The sequence below is a fragment of the Aulonocara sp. 'chitande type north' Nkhata Bay genome, linkage group LG3 (assembly GCF_057382095.1).
Source record: "Aulonocara sp. 'chitande type north' Nkhata Bay isolate Kocher_YH1m ecotype deep benthic linkage group LG3, A_spYH_male_GT1.1, whole genome shotgun sequence".
In the NCBI taxonomy this organism is placed as follows: domain Eukaryota; kingdom Metazoa; phylum Chordata; class Actinopteri; order Cichliformes; family Cichlidae; genus Aulonocara; species Aulonocara sp. 'chitande type north' Nkhata Bay.
Window position 1 is genome coordinate 35,834,122 of NC_141346.1, and position 21,509 is coordinate 35,855,630.

The 21,509-nt window shown below is 42.5% G+C and overlaps 1 protein-coding gene and 2 pseudogenes across 1 annotated transcript in view; all 3 read right to left on the reverse strand.

The window, feature by feature from the left end:
* LOC147335386 (basement membrane-specific heparan sulfate proteoglycan core protein-like) overlaps nucleotides 1-21,509 on the reverse strand; it is a 62,054-nt gene that overhangs the window by 27,331 nt on the left and 13,214 nt on the right. The window contains exons 8-16 of the mRNA XM_086286058.1: nucleotides 21,201-21,479; nucleotides 20,635-20,637; nucleotides 19,404-19,667; nucleotides 19,004-19,282; nucleotides 17,486-17,749; nucleotides 17,085-17,363; nucleotides 8,208-8,471; nucleotides 7,807-8,085; nucleotides 2,304-2,570 (exon numbers count right to left, since the gene is read on the reverse strand). Coding sequence (XP_086142184.1) covers nucleotides 2,304-2,570; nucleotides 7,807-8,085; nucleotides 8,208-8,471; nucleotides 17,085-17,363; nucleotides 17,486-17,749; nucleotides 19,004-19,282; nucleotides 19,404-19,667; nucleotides 20,635-20,637; nucleotides 21,201-21,479 — 2,178 coding nt within the window. The remainder of the gene's footprint in view (nucleotides 1-2,303; nucleotides 2,571-7,806; nucleotides 8,086-8,207; nucleotides 8,472-17,084; nucleotides 17,364-17,485; nucleotides 17,750-19,003; nucleotides 19,283-19,403; nucleotides 19,668-20,634; nucleotides 20,638-21,200; nucleotides 21,480-21,509) is intronic.
* Nucleotides 8,710-9,453, reverse strand: LOC147335387 (uncharacterized; annotated as a pseudogene).
* LOC147335388 (uncharacterized) lies at nucleotides 17,920-18,734 on the reverse strand (annotated as a pseudogene).

Sequence of the window (21,509 nt, forward strand, 5' to 3'; positions counted from 1 at the left end):
TTTAAATGTCTTAATGGTCTTGGGCCTTCTTATCTCTCAGATCTGCTTTTACCATATGAACCCTCGCGGACCCTGAGGTCCTCTGGTGCTGGCCTTTTGATTGTCCCTAAAGTCAGGACACATACTCACGGAGAGGCAGCTTTTCAGTGGTATGGTCCTCGTCTGTGGAACAGCCTGCCAGAGGACCTCAGGGCCGCAGAGAACGTACATGTTTTTAAGAACAGGCTCAAGACCCACCTTTTTAATTTAGCTTTTACTTAGCGTTTATTTATTTTATGCTTATTTATTCTATCCTGTTATTCTATTATTAATTTAGGCTTTACCTAATATTTATTGATTTTATTCTTATTCATTTTTTAATCTTCTTACTCTATTTATATTTATATTTATATTGTATCCCGTTCTTATTTATTTTATCATTTTACCCTGTACATATCCTATTGTGTCATATCTCCAGTGTTTCCTCGGAGGGGGCTCTCTGCACCGGGGCTGTGATCGACCGTGGCTGCTGGGTCTCTGGGGGTCCCCTCAGCCTGGCTGGGGGGCTCCTTGGCCTCCCTCCTGCTGTGTGCCCAGCCTGGAGGCTGCGGTCTGTGACCGGCTCCCGGTGCAGACGGCTCCCTGTTATAGTGTTTCCTCACTTGGCTCATGCGAACCCAGCCCAATTTTTACTCTTTAAGTGTGCGCGTGTGTGTGTGTGTGGGGGGATATGTGTGTATTCACATCATTTATGTTAATGAGAGTGTGGGGAGTGAGTTGGAGGGTGGGGTGGGCTGCTTTTAACTATGTAAAGCACTTTGTGCTACATTTTTTGTATGAAAAGTGCTTTATAAATAAAGACTGATTGATTGATTGACGGCCAACACGTTAACGAGCTAACTGCGCTAACACACTAGCTCCCACCCATGTAATTGAGCACTGCGTGGCACATCCAACATACTGTTTTACTTTAGTCCATGACGCGCTTACCTTCAGGGTCATACGTCACATGAAAACCAAAATAGTTCCAAACGCCAGATCTGAATGAGGGTGGGGGAGGTTCAATTTGCCATGTTGCAAGGAGAGCTTAACTTCTGTCTCGCTAGCTTGCCCTGCGCTCAGTGAATCTGCGTTCGACTACTCCGCAGCCTAGGCTGCACTGTCGAGCGCAGATCCACTGAGCGCTCAACACAGACAGCATCGTCAGAAGGAAAGTTGATAAAATAAATTAAAAATTTATTTTGTATTGTTTGATACATATGCGTACCGAACCGAAAGCACTGTATCGAACGGTTCAATATCGATACGAGTATCGTTGCACCCCTAGTATGTATGTATGTATATATATATATATATATATATATATATATATATATATATATATATATATATATATATATATATATATATACATATATATATATATATATATATATATATATATATATATATATATATATATATACACACAAGTAATTCTATCATGACTCACAAAGATCACTCAGTGTGAGCTCCAATGTGAATTTTTTTTATTTAATTCACTGTTTTAGGAATATATTTGTTATAATAATAGTAAATGTTATACTTGAAGTGTGACATAATTTACTGATCAGACTCTAGAAGAATCAGATGTTCTACTGCAGAAAAATGAACACTTTCTAATCCTAAATAGATTTAGTGGATACATTTTATGTACTTTGATTTCGTCTAAGAGTTAATGTCAATAATAATATTAATAATGTAAATGGAGATAAATGATAAATGATATCAGCACCAGCCAAATCTTTAAAGAAAATTGGGCCATTTTACAGTTTTAAATCACAGCTAGACTTCTTCCAAATTTTCTATTTAAAAAAAGTGTGTCTAGCAATCCACTTAAAAATAAATTCAGGCTAAAAAAACTGAACTAACTACACCATAATACAGTAAGTTGCTGGAATAGGTAAAACTCCACCTGTGGAGCCACGGGAAAAATGCTCAGATACTCAGAAGACAAACCAGTGAATATAGAAATGGAGGAAAGGAAGAAGAAATAAATAATAAATTAGACAAATACATATTTTTTTCTTACTGGATGTGCTAAGACAGGTTCACCCTCTGTACAGTAGATGTTGACAGGGCAGATAAGAAAGATGATGCTGTGATACACATTGTTCTGTACTGGATCTTTCACTGTGAATACTTTTATTCAACAACAAAAAAAAAAACAGTTCTTTTGTTGCCATCTGAAAGTCGAGCAGCACTAAGATAGCTAGAAAGCTGTATCATAGAATAAGCCTTTTTTTTTTTTTTTACCTATTATAGATGAAACATCTCCAACTTACATGACACAGTCAGTGTGATGGTATCACTCCACTCTGAGAAGAAATTGTCCCTTCTGCCCCGGCAGCTGTATCCTCCACTGTCAGACTCAGTAGTTCTGATAATTCTGTATTCATTGGATGTTGGAGGTGTGTTTAACTTGGCTGTTCTCCATTCATACCTCCACTGAGCTCCTTCACCTCCCTGAATCTCACATCTGACAGTGACTGTCTCACCGCTGTATATCTGAATCCAGGATGGCTGCAGGGTCACAGTGGGCTTATTGAGACCTGTTCACAGAAAAATATTCATAAAATAGAAACAAAATCAACAGAGACTATTAAGATATGTATTTCATAATAATGGTAAATTTGTTGTTTTATAGTTAGGAATGGACCTGCACAAAAATAAAAGGATCATTTTGTGTTGATTTAACAGATGGAGAAAAACAGTGAGACCGTGAGGAGAAACTGTATGACTATATGACTGCCTTTTCTGGTGCCACTGTGGCTGTGGGTTTATCTGCTGTTATGAAAAGAATATATACATACATACACACACATATACTACCAGACAAAAAGTTGGACACATGTTCTTATTTAAAGGTTTTTTCTTTATTTTCATGACTATTTACACTGTAAATTCTCACAAGATATAGCCACCCCTCGCTTCAATTACTGCTTTACACACTCATTATCTCAATGACCCTCATGAGGTCGTCACCTGAAATGGTTTTCCAACAGTCTTGAAGGAGTTCACAGAGATGGTGAGAAATATCAAACAATCAAACACAAGAAACACAAGCCGGATGGGATGGCACATTGCTGCACAATGCTGTGATAACCACGCTGGTTCAGCGTGCCTTCAATTTTGAATAAATCCCCAACAGTGTCACCAACAAAGCAGCACACCATCACACCTCCTCCTCTATGCTTCACGGTGGGAACCATGCATGTAGAGACCATCTTTTTACCTTTCCTGTGTCACACAAAGACACAACAGGTCGAACCAAACATCTCAAATTTTGACTCATCAAACCAAAGCACAGATTCCCACTGGTCTAATGTCAATTCCTTGAGTTTCATGGTCCAAACAAATCTGTTCTGCTTGTTGCTTTTCCCTAGTCGTGGGTTCTTAGCAGCTATTTGACCATAAAAGCCCGATTTGCGCAGTCTCCTCTGGACAGTTGATGTAGAGATGTGTCTTCTACTGGAAATCTGTGTGGCATTTATCTGGGCTCTAATTTGAGGTGCTGTTAAGTTGCAATTTGTGAGGCTGAATTTATCCTCAGCAGCAGAGGTGACTCTTGGTCTTCCTTTCCTGGGGCGGTCCTCATGTGAGCCAGTTTCATTGTAGCGTTTGATGGTTATTGCAACTGCACTTGTGACACATTCAAAGTAGAGATGGCACGATACCACTTTTTTATGTGCGATACTGATAACTATCATAAATTTGGATATCTGCTGATACCGATATGAATCCGATATATAGTGTGTGTTTTAATCAATAAAACTGTTTTTTTAATATATTGCTGCATTTTCTATAAGTTCATACTCAAGTTTAAATAAACAACAACACTAAAGCTATTCTGTTATACCTGTATGTAAAAAATACACTGCACCCAAAATATTTCATAGTTCAGCAAAACTGATCAATCTAATAAACTTAAACCTACTCGATCCTTCCTATTCTGGCATCTTAAAGAGTACTTAGCAGAAAAATTAAGCAACCTAACTAATAGGGTTGCAAACTCCCAGCAAAAAAAAAAAAAAAGGAACCACCCTCCACCTCATGATGCTTAATCGACGTAATCAACTTTAATTTGATGCAGGGTGAAAAAAAAATGCACAGAAATAAATACTTTTTTAAGAAAAATTAAATAGATTCAACATCTTTCTTCAACAGAACTGCAGACTGCACAGATGGTATCTTCCCAAAGGAAAAAGTAGTATAGCTTACTAGGGTATATTAGATTTAACAGTTACTATATACAGTAATGGACTTCTATACATTTTACATCAGATTAAAACTTTGGGTGTAAGATTCAGATAATTATTTATTAAAAGCTAGACATTTTAAATGAGAACAAGAAAGAAAAGTATGTCTTTGTGCCCCCTTTTCCCTGTTCATGCCCTATCGGCCCCCCTGGCTAAACTTTGCTAAATCCGCCCCTGCACAGTTACCAGCCGTCAGCTACGTAGAAAAGGATCCTGGTGTAGAAAGTAATATTAAATAAATTTTAACAACAGCTTATCAAGCTTAAACGTTCTGCTGTTGTTCAGCCGCTGGTTTCCTCTTTCTGGCGCGAAGTGGGCCAAAAACAAAGAAGAGAGACAGACTCGCGACAGAAAAGCCGATCAGCTGATCATTAATCAGTTTCATAATTGAAGTAGCAGCAAGAACAGGTAGTCGCTCCATATGTCGGTTGTTAAGCTTAACGTGGGAATGCTTTACAAACATTCAGAGATGAACTTACACACTTGCTTTACTTCTCTCTGGGATCACTTCCTCGGAGATGAAATGCTGGTTTGGTAGCGAGGCTACAAATACACACAGCCCCTCTATCACGTGATGCACACTGCTCCGACGTGCTACAGTTATGAGCTGAGTTACGCCGTGTCGCAAGTTTTGTGAGCTGCTTTTTTGATATTTAATGGATCGGATTACATGTTTTTATTTCTCTCCGATATCTACGGTGACCCCTAGAGACAAAGCACGTACAAACTCCAAAACACTTACAAAATCCAAAACACATGCAAACTCCAAAACACTTGCAAACTCCAAAACACATGCAAACTCCAAAACACTTGCAAACTCCAAAACACTTGCAAACTCCAAAACACATGCTGAATATTATGTCACTTATTTATGCGCAAATGTTTTTATAATGAAGAACATTAAAACATTACTGTTGGCCACATGTCGGGAAAGTTATGTGACATTAGCGATGTTTGTACTAACTTGGTTTTAAAGCCTTTACTTCAAAATATACACCGTTCAATAGTTGACTTTAATCTTACAGAGAATCTGATGATTTTGTGGATAATTAAAGTCAGTCATATATCCACAAACACAACAAGCTGAAAGTCAGTGATGCTGCTCGGTTTGCAGTCATGAATATCACGGCACAAGCAGGATTCACTGCACTGTTAATGTTAGCTATGTTATATTGCTGCCTCTGTTCGGTGGTGTCGAGCCAAACGGACTTTAACGTGTGTTTGAACGAGCTGACGGTTCACTCGTTAAGCTGAAAGAAAGATGCTTTAATCACAGGAGTCACACGTGTGTCCACTGTACCATCTGGGAACTCTTCTTGTTTCGTAATAACACAATCCTCCTTCTTTTGTGCTGTTTTGTAGCAGTGTATACACCTGAGACTGTCACCTGTCTGTCTGTCCTGCACTCTCTCTCTGTTTCTTTCTCTCTGATTGTGTAATAAAAGTATGAACATGTATTTATAAGTTACACTTGTGTTTGAATCCTGCAGCTTATCACACATTTGATTTCCATGTGTGACAACTGCAAGTGTCCAGAGTGAGGACAGACTGAGGGACCCACTGCTGCACATCATCTGTGAGGCTTTGCACCCCTGATGATCCACCAGGACAAACTCAGCAGTGTGTGAGGAAGAGGAGGAGGAAGAGCCAGCAGCAGCTGACAGATGGAGAGAATAGACAGACTGTTCCCTGTTTGTGAAGGACTGCTAGAAAAGTTTAACATAACTAATTGTCTGTCCTGAATCAGTCTTATTAGGTAATGTTCAAATAATTTGATCATTTCAGTGTTTTCAGTGTGGGAGAAAGTACTCAGGGCCTTCAAGTTACACACTATGAAAGGCAGTAACAAGTTTAATATTCAGAAACCTTAAGTATGTATCAGCAGCAGAATGGAGCTAAAAATAAATGTTTGTTTCAGTTCTATGAAGCTTTGAGTATTTTGGATTAGTAGCACTGCTGTGTTTGTTGCATCATATTGCTGTAATTGTTTATATGCTTTATATATTCTAAGGTAAGTTGATCTATAGTGTTATATCATATTCTATAAGGATGTTATGTGTTTGTATACTTTCTGCCCAGTTTGACCCATTTAGCAGAAGTTAGCCTGTTTAAGGCTCTGATATCTATTCTGTATGACTTAAAGCAGTTATGACATGGTCTGATTTTCTCACCCAATAAAGGAATATTCAATATATCAGTCTACTCTTCATTTTATCAGAAACAGTTTTCTTTTTATAAATATATGTAAGCAATGAGCCAAATTTAGTAATGCCAACATACTGAAGGAACAACATTTGTCCCTTATATATGATACACCTATATATGCACTGTCAAAGATACTTGTCTTTGAGTGAAGATTTAAGGTGATAAGACATATAAATAACTGCAACTTGAATCTGTACTGAGGCTCAGTATTTGACACAGTTCATGTTCACTGCTGTAATAGCTAATAATGATTAATATAATAACTATAATATTGGCCATATTATATTTACATTACCAAAGTGATATGACTTTAGTCTCATGAACAACATTAGCTAATTGTTATTTACTAACTAATCTTAAATGACTGTTTAGTACAGAAGCCCAAAAATCATGTTTTACTGTCCTGTGGTCTCAGCCTCAGATACTTATCAAATCACACAAAGCTCTTGTAGAAACAAACAAACAAATGAACAAAATATGTTCTTCTTCATTTCTGTCAAACAAAGTTGTATGACACGTTTCCAGCGGTTAGTATGATGGTTGCTAGGCAACCTGGGAAGCGCGACGGAGACTAGACCGTCCCATACAGACAAACTTGTCATTTATTTTGCAAATCGAGCTCAACACTACCCCTAGCGTCCTGGAGCACTTCCGTTGTGTTTTGGAATTTGCATGTGTTTTGGGGTTTGCATGTGTTTTGGAGTTTGCATGTGTTTTGGATTTTGCAAGTGTTTTGGAGCTTGCAAGTGTTTTGGAGCTTGCAAGTGTTTTGGAGTTTGCAAGTGTTTTGGAGTTTGCAAGTGTTTTGTCTCTAGGGGCCACCGTAGACATCCGATCCAGTAATTTACGTCAGTATTGGACCGATACCGATACGTAATATCAGATCGGTCAATCTCTAATTCAAAGTTTTAGCAGTTTCCAGACTGACTGACTGAAGCTCTTAAAGTAATGATGGACTGTTGTTTCTCTTTACTTAACTGATTGGTTCTTGCTATAGTATAAATTCCAGCAGTTGTCAAATAGGGCTGTCAGCTGTGTACCAACCTGACTTCTGCACAACACAACTGATGGGGTTTGTTTTCATCCTGTTTATTTATATTATTATTGTCCTCAGGTGATGCAGCAGCAGGTCAGCATTGGCATCTCTAGACCAGCTGAAAGTTCATGACACAAAGTGGTGACAAACTGTCTACAATGAGGCTACTATCAGCTGCAGCTCTTTGTCTGACTAACAATGTAACATGCTTTGTAGACCATTGAATCCATCCTGTTCTGACCATTATGACATTTGTCAAATGGAGATCACACAACAAACATGACTTACTTGATACTGACAATGTGAAGGATTCACTCCACTCTGTTGAAGAATATGAGTCATCTCTGCGTCGACTCTTACACATGTAGTCTCCACTGCTGGACTCAGAAACACTGAATGTCACATCATTATTGTGTGTCCACTGTGTGAGTGTCCTGGGTCCTCTCCATTTATACTCCCACTCAGTGGTTTTACCTCCTTCCTGCACCTCACATGTCAGAGTGATCGTCTCACCTCTGAATATCTGAGGCCAGTTGGGTCGTTGTTTTACAACAACTTTATTGGAAACTGTTTACACATATTAACAGTTGAGATACAAATATAAACATGAAATCAACACAGAAAACTTCACATTGTATGTTTGATAATCATGAGTGAATGTATATTTCAAACTAAATGACTGAACTCACAGGTTATCTCAATGGTGACATCATAACTTATATCAGTGTAGTAATCTGGGTTTCCTCTTGTTCCTCTGCAGCGGTAGATTCCTCCTTGAGATACTCTGATATCTCTGTTTTGTTGACCTCTGATTTGACCTTCATAGGTTCTTTGGGTTCGTCTGAACCACTCATATTTCCATCCATCAGAGCTCTGCACAGAGCAGGTCAGTGTCACACTGCCCCCTACTGGTATGATTGTTGTTCCTGCTGTCAGTGTGGCCCTGGGTTTATCTGCAATTAATTTACAGGAAAAAGTAGAATAGATTGTCATTTGTCTCAGGAAGAAATTTCTTACAGCACTGATCACACTTTAAATATTCACTGAGTAGTTTTGTATAAATGAGTAATCAGCAAATCAGACATATTAGACTGTGTTACAAAATCAAATTCCCTCTGATTTATTACCTGCCTATATTATATAATTTCCTCCTCGCCCTCTGCGGGCGGTCTTCTTTCAAGGTCAGGTCCTCTACCAGAGGCCTGGGAGCTTGAGGGTCTTGCACAGTATCTTTCCTGTTCTTAGGACTGCACTTGTCTGGACAGAGATCTTGGATGTTGGTTCCTGGGATCTGCTGGAGCCACTTGCCTAGCTTGGGATCACTGCACCTAGCGCTCCGATTACCTCTGGGACCCCTGTTACTTTCACCCTCCACATATTCTCAAGGTCTTCTCTGAGCCCTTGTTACTTCTCCATCTTCTTGTATTCCTTTTTCCTGATGTTGCTGTCATTCGGTATCACTACGTCTATTACTAAGGCCGTCTTCTTCCGTTAATCTACCACCACTATGTCTGGTTGGTTAGGCATCACCATTTTGTGCACCTGTAACTGGAAGTCCCACAGGATCTTAGCTTGGTCATTCTTGACCACCCTACAGGTCTCCCATTTTGGCCTCAGGGCTTCCAGGCCATACTCGGCACAGATGTTTCTGTACACTATGCTGGCCACTTGGTTATGGCGTTCCATGTGTGCCCTGCCTGCTAGCATCTTGCACCCCACTGTTATGTGCTGGATTCTCTCAGGGGCATCTTTACACAGCCTGCCCCTGGGGTCTTGCCTGATGTGGCAGACCCCAGCCTCTATGGATCTTGTGTTCAGAGTTTGTGCCTGTGCTGCCCTTATTAGTGCCTCTGTGTTGTCTTTCAGTCCAGCTTTGTCCAGCCACTGGCAGGACTTCTGGATGTCATCCACTTCCTCTATCTGCCGGTTGTACATAACGTGCAGATACTATATTATATTTTCATCCTGTTTATTCATGTCATTATTGTCCTCAGATGATGGATGACGGCAACCATAGTCAATTGTCTTCCAGGGGCCAGAGCAGGCGACATTGAAGGAAATTTAAAACTGCTGGCTAAGAGTAAACGTAAATTCAGTAAAATCATAATTCACGTCGGCAGTAATGACACCCGGTTACGCCAATCGGAGGTCACTAAAATCAATATTGAATCGATGTGCAACTTTGCCAAAACAATGTCGGACTCTGTAGTTTTCTCTGGTCCCCTCCCCAATCAGACCAGGAGTGACATGTTTAGCCGCATGTTCTCCTTAAATTGCTGGCTGTCTGAGTGGTGTCCCAGAAACGATGTGGGCTTCATAGATAATTGGCAAACCTTCTGGAGGAAACCTGGTCTTGTTAGGAGAGACGGCATCCATCCCACTTTGGATGGAGCAGTTCTCATTTCTAGAAATATGGACAAATTTATTAAACCCCCCAAAATATGACTATCCAGAGTTGGGACCAGGAAGCAGAGTTATAGTCTTACACGCCTCTCTGCAGCTTCTCTCCTCCTGCTACCCCCCCCCCCCCCCAAAAAAAAAACCCCCATCTCCATAGAGACTGTGTCAGCTTCCAAAAAGACAAAAAACAAACTAAAAACCAGCAACAAACAACTTAAACATAAACAATTACAAAGAAAGAACAATACAGTATCCACATCTGAACCAAAGAGTAAAACAGTGAAATGTGGATTATTAAATATTAGGTCTCTCTCCTCCAAGTCTCTATTAGTACATGACTTAATAATTGATCAACAAATTGATTTACTCTGCCTTACAGAAACCTGGTTGCAGCAGGATGATTATGTTAGTTTAAATGAATCAACACCCCCGAGTCATTCTAACTACCAGAAATCTCGAAGCACAGGCCGAGGGGGCGGTGTGGCAGCAATTTTTCACACCAGCCTATTAATTAATGAAAGACCAAGACAGACTTTTAATTCATTTGAAAGCCTGATGCTTAACATTGTCCACCCCAGCTGTGAAACTCAGAAACCAGTCTTACTTGTTATCATCTATCGTCCACCTGGGCCTTACACAGAGATTCTTTCTGATTTCTCAGACTTTTTATCTGATTTAGTTCTGAGCTCAGATAAAATAATTATTGTGGGTGATTTTAACATCCATGTAGATGCTAAAAATGACAGCCTCAACATGGCATTTAATCTGTTATTAGACTCAATTGGTTTTTCTCAAAATGTAAAAGAACCCACCCACCACTTTAATCACACTCTAGATCTTGTTTTAACATATGGCATAGAAACTGAACATTTAACAGTGTTTCCTGAAAACCCTCTCCTGTCTGATCATTTCCTGATAACATTTACATTTACAATAATTGATTACACAGCGGTGGAGAGTAGACTTTATCAAAGTAGATGTCTTTCTGAAAGCGCTGTAACTAAGTTTAAGAATATAATCCACCCACTGTTATCATCTTCAATGCCCTGTACCAACACAGAGCAGAGCAGCTATCTGAACGCTACCCCAACAGAGGTCGATTATCTTGTTAATAATTTCACCTCCTCACTACGTACGACTCTGGATACTGTAGCTCCTGTGAAAACTAAGGTCTCTAATCAGAAGTACCTGACTCCGTGGTATAATTCTGAAACACGTACCCTAAAGCAGATGACTCTGGAGAGGAAATGGCGTGTCACAAATTTAGAGGATCATCATTTTGCCTGGAGAAATAGTTTGCTGCTTTATAAGAAAGCCCTCCGCAAAGCCAGAACATCTTACTATTCATCACTGATTGAAGAAAATAAGAACAACCCCAGGTTTCTCTTCAGCACTGTAGCCAGGCTGACAAAAAGTCAGAGCTCTTTTGAGCCAACCATCCCTTTAACGTTAACTAGTAATGACTTCATGAACTTCTTCACAAAAAATTTTTTTATCATTAGAGAAAAAATTACCAATAATCATCCCACAGATGTAATATTATCTACAGCTACTCTTAGTACCATTGATGTTAAGTTAGACTCTTTTTCTCTAATTGATCTTTCTGAGTTAACTTCAATAATTACTTCCTCCAAACCATCAACGTGTCTTTTAGACCCCATTCCTACAAAACTGCTCAAAGAAGTCCTGCCATTAATTAATTCTTCGATCTTAAATATGATCAACCTATCTCTAATAATCGGCTATATACCACAGGCCTTCAAGCTGGCTGTAGTTAAACCTTTACTCAAAAAGCCATCTCTAGACCCAGCAGTCTTAGCTAATTATAGGCCAATCTCCAACCTTCCTTTCATATCAAAAATCCTTGAAAGAGTAGTTGTCAAACAGCTAACAGATCATCTGCAGAGGAATGGTTTATTTGAAGAGTTTCAGTCAGGTTTCAGAGCTCAGCACAGCACAGAAACAGCTTTAGTGAAGGTTACAAATGATCTTCTTATGGCCTCTGACAGTGGACTCATCTCTGTGCTTGTCCTGCTAGACCTTAGTGCAGCATTCGATACTGTTGACCATAATATCCTATTAGAGCGATTAGAACATGCTGTAGGTATTACAGGTACTGCACTGCAGTGGTTTGTATCATATCTATCTAATAGACTCCAATTTGTGCATCTAAATGGAGAGTCCTCTTCACACACTGAGGTTAATTATGGAGTTCCACAGGGTTCAGTGCTAGGACCAATTCTGTTTACATTATACATGCTTCCCTTAGGCAGCATCATTAGAAGACATAGCATACATTTTCACTGCTATGCAGATGACACCCAGCTCTATCTGTCCATGAAGCCAGATAACACACACCAATTAGTTAAACTGCAGGAATGTCTTAAAGACATAAAGACCTGGATGGCCGCTAACTTTCTGCTTCTTAATTCAGATAAAACTGAGGTTATTGTACTCGGCCCTGAAAAGCTTAGAAAAATGGTATCTAACCAGATTCTTACTCTGGATAGCATTACCTTGGCCTCCAGTAACGCTGTGAGGAACCTTGGAGTCATTTTTGACCAAGATATGTCCTTCAACGCACATATTAAACAAATATGTAAGACTGCGTTCTTCCATTTGCGCAACATCTCTAAAATTAGAAATATCCTGTCTCAGAGTGACGCTGAAAAACTAGTTCATGCATTTATTACTTCCAGGCTGGACTACTGTAATTCATTATTATCAGGATGTCCAAAAACTCACTGAAAAGCCTTCAGCTAATCCAAAATGCTGCAGCAAGAGTGCTGACAGGGACTAGAAAGAGAGAGCAGATTTCTCCTGTTTTGGCTTCCCTTCATTGGCTTCCTGTTAAATCCAGAATTGAATTCAAAATCCTGCTCCTCACATACAAGGTCTTAAATAATCAGGCCCCATCTTATCTTAATGACCTTGTAGTACCATATCACCCTATTAGAGCACTTCACTCTCGCTCTGCAGGCCTACTTGTTGTTCCTAGAGTATTTAAACCAACCAAGTATTTAAACCAACCAACCAACCAACCAAGATGGCACCGCGTATGGATGCCCTGGTGCTTCAGTGCGTTACTTTTGTTTTGTTTTTGTGCATTTCTTCTGTGTCTGGGCACTCCTCTGGATACTCTTACACCAGAGAAGAGCTCCTTAACTACAGGACCACAACGCCTGTGGATTTATTTCCAATATTTGTCGCATCTGCGGCAGATTTACTGCAGACTCTGACCAGGAGAGCGAGACGCCGAAAGAGAGGAAAGCGAGCCGGCGCACTCGTGCGTTTGAGGAGACGCGGACTGCGAACGGCTCTTCCTGGGATCTTCCTTTCTAATGTACGCTCACTTGGGAATAAGATCGACGAACTGGCCCTGATGAGAAGCATGAACAGAGACTTTGCCTCATCCTGTGTCTTATGTTTTACGGAGTCGTGGCTCTGTGAGGACATCCCGGACAGCGCGCTCAAGCTGGAGGGCTTTCATCTGCTGCGCGCGGACCGGCAGGCCGCTCTCTCCGGTAAGTCCAAAGGTGGAGGGGTCTGCTTCTACATCAATAGTGGCTGGTGCACAGATGTGACAGTGATTGCTCAGCACTGCTCTTCCTCTCTGGAATATCTTTTTATTCACTGCAAACCGTTTTATTCTCCGCGGGAGTTTGCTTCATTCATCCTGGCCGCTGTTTACATCCCGCCAGACGCGGATGCGCAAGCAGCTCAGTGCGCACTCGCAGGGCAGATTCTCCACATGGAGCGGACATACCCGGACTCTCTCATCATTGCTCTTGGGGACTTTAACAAAGCCAATCTGAGCCATGAGCTTCCAAAATATAAGCAGTATATTAAATGCCCGACCAGAGAGGAGAGGACATTAGACCACTGCTACAGCACAATCAGCGGGGCCTATCGCGCGGTGCCCCGCGCTTCACTCGGACTTTCTGACCACGTCATGATCCACCTGATCCCCGCGTGCAGACAGAGGCTGAAGCTCTCCAAACCTGTCGTGAGGACCAAAAAACTGTGGAGCAACGAGGCTGTGGAGGAGCTTCGCACGTGTTTGGAGACCACAGACTGGGACACAATGAAGGCTGCTTCTAACAGCTTGGACGAGTTTACGGACACTGTCACCTCCTATATCCACTTCTGTGAGGACAGCATTGTGCCATCACGCACCAGGGTGAGTTATAACAATGACAAACCCTGGTTCACCCCTAAACTCAAAAAGCTGTGGCTGGAAAAGAGAAAGGCGTTCAGAAGCGGAGACAGGGACTGCTACAGAGAGGCCAAGTACAGGTTCACTAAAGAAGTGGACATTGCTAAACATCAGCACTCTGAGAAGATGCAGCAGCAGATCTCAGAGAATGACTCGGCCTCTGTGTGGAAAGGTTTTAGGAATATTACCAACTACAAGCCTAAAACCCCCCACTCCACTGATGACTTGCTCTTAGCCAACACCCTTAACGACTTTTACTGCCGTTTTGACGAGCCATCAGGCAGCTTTCACACCTCCAACGGCCCCAGCAATAGAGGCACTTTGGACACTCATTCCCCCACCTCTCCCCCCTCCATAGAGCCATCACCACCTTCAAACACTTCACCTACAACACCCCCCTCCTCACCCCACACAAAAGAGGATTTCACACCACCTCCTCCCACCACAACTCTTCATATTCATGAAGCAGATGTGAGGAAGCAGTTTAAGAGTCTGAATGCTCGAAAAGCTCCCGGCCCAGACGGTGTGTCTCCTGCCACCCTCAGACACTGTGCAAACGAGCTGGCCCCAGTGTTTTCTGGCATTTTCAACTCCTCACTGCAGGCATGTCATGTGCCTGCCTGCTTCAAGTCCTCTACCATAATCCCTGTCCCCAAGAAACCTAGGATCACTGGACTAAATGACTACAGACCCGTGGCTCTGACATCTGTGGTCATGAAGTCATTTGAGCGCTTGGTTCTCTCCCATCTCAAGACCCTCACGGCCCCCCTCCTGGACCCCCTGCAGTTTGCATACAGAGCCAACAGGTCTGTAGACGACGCCATCAACATGGCCCTACACTTCATCCTGCAGCATCTAGACTCCCCAGGAACCTACGCCAGGATCCTGTTTGTTGACTTCAGCTCTGCCTTCAACACCATCCTTCCAGACCATCTCCGAGGCAAGCTTTCCCAGATGAATGTGCCTGATCCCATCTGCCGGTGGATCACTGACTTCCTGACGGACAGGAAGCAGCATGTGAGGCTGGGAAAGAATGTCTCGGACTCCCGGACCATCAGCACCGGCTCCCCTCAGGGCTGTGTTCTTTCTCCTCTGCTCTTCTCCCTGTACACCAACTGCTGCACCTCCACCCACCAGTCTGTCAAGCTAATCAAGTTTGCAGATGACACCACCGTCATTGGGCTCATCTCTGACGGGGATGAGTCTGCCTACAGGAGGGAGGTTGAACGTCTGGTGTCTTGGTGCAGCCACAACAACCTGGTGCTGAATGCCCAGAAGACAGTGGAGATTATTGTGGACTTCAGGAAGCACACAGCCCCACTCCCCCCCATCATCCTGACTGACACCCCCATCACCTCTGTGGACTCATTCCGCTTCCTGGGTACCACCATCACCCAGGACCTGAAGTGGGAGCCCACCATCACCTCCGTCATCAAGAAAGCCCAGCAGAGGATGTACTTCCTGAGGCAGCTGAAGAAATTCAACCTGCCAACACGGACGATGATGCAGTTCTACACTGCAATCATCGAGTCCATCCTCACCTCCTCCATCACCGTGTGGTACGCTGGAGCCACTATCAGGGACAAACAGAGACTGCAGCGTGTTGTGCGCTCTGCTGAGAAGGTGATTGGCTGCAGACTCCCATCTCTGCAGGACCTGTACACCTCCAGGACATTGCGGCGTGCAGCTCGGATCTCAGCTGACCCTTCTCACCCTGGACACAGTCTGTTTGACCTGCTCCCCTCAGGCAGGAGGCTCCGGTCCATTCGCACCAGAACCTCTCGCCATAAGAACAGTTTCTTCCCCTCTGCTGTCGGACACATGAACAATAACCATATGACTGTCCCCGCCACAAACACATGACCCTACGCTGTGTCACTGCATCATTCCATGTTTGGCACTGATCACCACCTGCACTCATGTATATATCTTTCTACGCAGCACTTTAATTCTTATTCTCATGTATATATCTCATGTATATCTCATGCACATATCTTTCTACGTAGCACTTTTAATTCTTATTCCTACTTTTATTTTTTCATGTCTATATAATCGCAATTTATGACAGTATGTTTGCACTGAAGCACCGCAGCAATTTCCTAATGTTGTAAACCTGCTCAACATTTGGCAATAAACCCCTTTCTGATTCTGATTCTGATTCTGAGTATTTAAAAGTAGAATGGGAGGGAGAGGCTTCAGTTTTCAGGCCCCTCTTCTGTGGAACCAGCTTCCAGTTTGGATTCGGGAGACAGACACTATCTCTACTTTTAAGATTAGGCTTAAAACTTTCCTTTTTGCTAAAGCATATAGTTAGGGCTGGACCAGGTGACCCTGAATCCTCCCTTAGTTATGCTGCAATAGACATAGGCTGCCGGGGGATTCCCATGATGCATTGAGTTTTTCCTTTCCAGTCACCTTTCTCACTCACTATGTATTAATAGACCTCTCTGCATTGAATCAAATCTGTTATTAACCTCTGTCTCTCTTCCACAGCATGTCTTTTATCCTGTCTTCCTTCTCTCACCCCAACCAGTCGCAGCAGATGGCCGCCCCTCCCTGAGCCTGGTTCTGCCGGAGGTTTCTTCCTGTTAAAAGGGAGTTTTACCTTCCCACTGTTGCCAAAGTGCTTGCTCATAGGGGGTCATATGATTGTTGGGTTTTTCTCTGTATCTATGAAGCGCCTTGAGGCAAATTTTGTTGTGATTTGGCGCTATATAAATAAAATTGAATTGAATTGAATTGAATGGAGCAGCAGGTCAGCATTGGTGTCTCTAGACCAGCTGAAAGTTCATGACACAAAGTGGTGACAAACTGTCTACAATGAGGCTACTATCAGCTGCAGCTCTTTGTCTGACTAACAATGTAACATGCTTTGTAGACCATTGAATTCATCCTGTTCTGACCATTATGACATTTGTCAAATGGAGATCACACAACAAACATGACTTACTTGATACTGACAATGTGAAGGATTCACTCCACTCTGTTGAAGAATATGAGTCATCTCTGCGTCGACTCTTACACATGTAGTCTTCACTGCTGGACTCAGAAACACTGAATATCCAACCACTATAGTGTGTCCACTGTGTGGGTGTCCTGGGTCCTCTCCATTTATACTCCCACTCAGTGGTTTCACCTCCTTCCTGCACCTCACATGTCAGAGTGATCGTCTCACCACTGAATATCTGAGGCCAGTTGGGTCGTTGTTTTACAACAACTTTACTGGAAACTGTTTACACATATTAACAGTTGAGATACAAATAGAAACATGAAATCAACACAGAAAACTTCACATTGTATGTTTGATAATCATGAGTGAATGTATATTTCAAACTAAATGACTGAACTCACAGGTTATCTCAATGGTGACATCATCACTTCTATCAGTGTAGTAAACTGGGTTTCCTCTTGTTCCTCTGCAGCTGTAGATTCCTCCTTCAGATACTCTGATATCTCTGTTTTGTTGATCTCTGATTTGACCTTCAGAGGTTCTTTGGGTTCGTCTGAACCACTCATATTTCCATCCATCAGAGCTCTGCACAGAGCAGGTCAGTGTCACACTGCCCCCTACTGGTATGATTGTTGTTCCTGCTGTCAGTGTGGCCCTGGGTTTATCTGCAATTAATTTACAGGAAAAAGTAGAATAGATTGTCACTTGTCTCAGGAAGAAATTTCTTACAGCACTGATCACACTTTAAATATTCACTGAGTAGTTTTGTATAAATGAGTAATCAGCAAATCAGACATATTAGACTGTGTTACAAAATCAAATTCCCTCTGATTTATTACCTGCCTATATTATATAATTTCCTCCTCGCCCTCTGCGGGCGGTCTTCTTTCAAGGTCAGGTCCTCTACCAGAGGCCTGGGAGCTTGAGGGTCTTGCACAGTATCTTTCCTGTTCGTAGGACTGCACTCGTCTGGACAGAGATCTTGGATGTTGGTTCCTGGGATCTGCTGGAGCCACTTGACTAGCTTGGGATCACTGCACCTAGCACTCCGATTACCTCTGGGACCCCTGTTACTTTCACCCTCCACATATTCTCAAGGTCTTCTCTGAGCCCTTGTTACTTCTCCATCTTCTTGTGTTCCTTTTTCCTGATGTTGCTGTCATTCGGTATCACTATATCTATTACTAAAGCCGTCTTCTTCCCCTTATCTACCACCCCTATGTCCGGTTGGTTAGGCATCACCACTTTGTGCACCTGTAACTGGAAGTCCCACAGGATCTTAGCTTGGTCATTCTTGACCACCCTACAGGAGGTCTCCCATTTTGGCCTCAGGGCTTCCAGGCCATACTCGGCACAGATGTTTCTGTATACTATGCTGGCCACTTGGTTATGGCGTTCCATGTGTGCCCTGCCTGCTAGCATCTTGCACCCCACTGTTATGTGCTGGATTCTCTCAGGGGCATCTTTACAAAGCCTGCCCCTGGGGTCTTGCCTGATGTGGCAGACCCCAGCCTCTATGGATCTTGTGTTCAGAGTTTGTGCCTGTGCTGCCCTGATTAGTGCCTCTGTGTTGTCTTTCAGTCCAGCTTTGTCCAGCCACTGGCAGGACTTCTGGATGTCATCCACTTCCTCTATCTGCCGGTTGTACATAACCTGCAGATACTATACTATATTTTCATCCTGTTTATTTATGTCATTATTGTTCTCAGGTGATGGAGCAGCAGGTCAGCATTGGCGTCTCTATACCAGCTGAAAGTTCATGACACAAAGTGGTGACAAACTGTCTACAATGAGGCTACTATCAGCTGCAGCTCTTTGTCTGACTAACAATGTAACATGCTTTGTAGACCATTGAATCCATCCTGTTCTGACCATTATGACATTTGTCAAATGGAGATCACACAACAAACATGACTTACTTGATACTGACAATGTGATGGATTCACTCCACTCTGTTGAAGAATATGAGTCATCTCTGCGTCGACTCTTGCACATGTAGTCTTCACTGCTGGACTCAGAAACACTGAATATCCAACCATTATAGTGTGTCCACTGTGTGGGTGTCCTGGGTCCTCTCCATTTATACTCCCATTCAGTGGTTTCACCTCCTTCCTGCACCTCACATGTCAGAGTGATCGTCTCACCACTGAATATCTGAGGCCAGTTGGGTCGTTGTTTTACAACAACTTTATTGGAAACTGTTTACACATATTAACAGTTGAGATAAAAACAGAAACAGAAATCAACACAGAAAACTTAACATTGTATGTTTGATAATCATGAGTGAATGTATATTTCAAACTAAATGACTGAACTCACTGGTTTTCTCAATGGTGACATCATCACTTATATCAGTGTAGTAAACTGGGTTTCCTCTTGTTCCTCTGCAGCGGTAGATTCCTCCTTCAGATACTCTGATATCTCTGTTTTGTTGATCTCTGATTTGAACTTCATAGGGTCTTTGGGTTCGTCTGAACCACTCATATTTCCATCCATCAGAGCTCTGCACAGAGCAGGTCAGTGTCACACTGCCCCCTACTGGTATGATTGTTGTTCCTGCTGTCAGTGTGGCCCTGGGTTTATCTACAATTAATTTACAGGAAAAAGTAGAATAGATTGTCACTTGTCTCAGGAAGAAATTTCTTACAGCACTGATCACACTTTAAATATTCACTGAGTAGTTTTGTATAAATGAGTAATCAGCAAATCAGACATATTAGACTGTGTTACAAAATCAAATTCCCTCTGATTTATTACCTGCCTATATTATATAATTTCCTCCTCGCCCTCTGCGGGCGGTCTTCTTTCAAGGTCGGGTCCTCTACCAGAGGCCTGGGAGCTTGAGGGTCTTGTACAGTATCTTTCCTGTTCGTAGGACTGCACTCGTCTGGACAGAGATCTTGGAATTTTGGTTCCTGGGATCTGCTGGAGCCACTTGCCTAGCTTGGGATCACTGCACCTAGCGCTCCGATTACACTACGTCTATTACTAAGGCCGTCTTCTTCCGTTAATCTACCACCCCTATGTCCGGTTGGTTAGGCATCACCATTTTGTGCACCTGTAACTGGAAGTCCCACAGGATCTTAGCTTGGTCATTCTTGACCACCCTACAGGAGGTCTCCCATTTTGGCCTCAGGGCTTCCAGGCCATACTCGGCACAGATGTTTCTGTACACTATGCTGGCCACTTGGTTATGGCGTTCCATGTGTGCCCTGCCTGCTAACATCTTGCACCCCACTGTTATGTGCTGGATTCTCTCAGGGGCATCTTTACACAGCCTGCCCCTGGGGTCTTGCCTGATGTGGCAGACCCCAGCCTCTATGGATCTTGTGTTCAGAGTTTGTGCCTGTGCTGCCCTGATTAGTGCCTCTGTGTTGTCTTTCAGTCCAGCTTTGTCCAGCCACTGGCAGGACTTCTGGATGTCATCCACTTCCTCTATCTGCCGGTTGTACATAACGTGCAGATACTATACTATATTTTCATCCTGTTTATTCATGTCATTATTGTCCTCAGATGATGGAGCAGCAGGTCAGCATTGGTGTCTCTAGACCAGCTGAAACTTCATGACACAAAGTGGTGACAAACTGTCTACAATGAGGCTACTATCAGTGTAGCGACTTCCACAGTCGCTAGAGCCCGGGGATGAAGCCTGCCTATTTGCCTGACGCGCTGTCAACTTTACTTAATAGTGCGAGAGGTGGAATTGTTTGCTTGTTTATTAAAGTGCTTTGAGAGTTTACAGTAATGTCATTGGCTCCTGATTCAGACTCTTACAACGTCACAGGCTCTAATGTAACAAGGCGAAACATGTTGTGCAGCGGTCAACAAAAACTATGGCTACCCAGCCCTCCTCTCTTTCAAAATCAAAACCAGTGAATTACAGACTGACGACGCCCTCTTAATGTCACCGCTAGCACCCACGTGACTCCCATAACAACCAAACAAATAAAAACCCAGTGATCATCAAAATTCAATACATTCAATTATGGCTCCTACAATCAGCTGCAGCTCTTTGTCTGACTAACAATGTAACATGCTTTGCAGACCATTGAATTCATCCTGTTCTGACCATTATGACATTTGTCAAATGGAGATCACACAACAAACATGACTTACTTGATACTGACAATGTGAAGGCTTCACTCCACTCTGTTGAAGAATATGAGTCATCTCTGCGTCGACTCTTACACATGTAGTCTTCACTGCTGGACTCAGAAACACTGAATGTCACATCATTATTGTGTGTCCACTGTGTGGGTGTCCTGGGTCCTCTCCATTTATACTCCCACTCAGTGGTTTCACCTCCTTCCTGCACCTCACATGTCAGAGTGATCGTCTCACCACTGAATATCTGAGGCCAGTTGGGTTGTTGTTTTACAACAACTTTACTGGAAACTGTTTACACATATTAACAGTTGAGATACA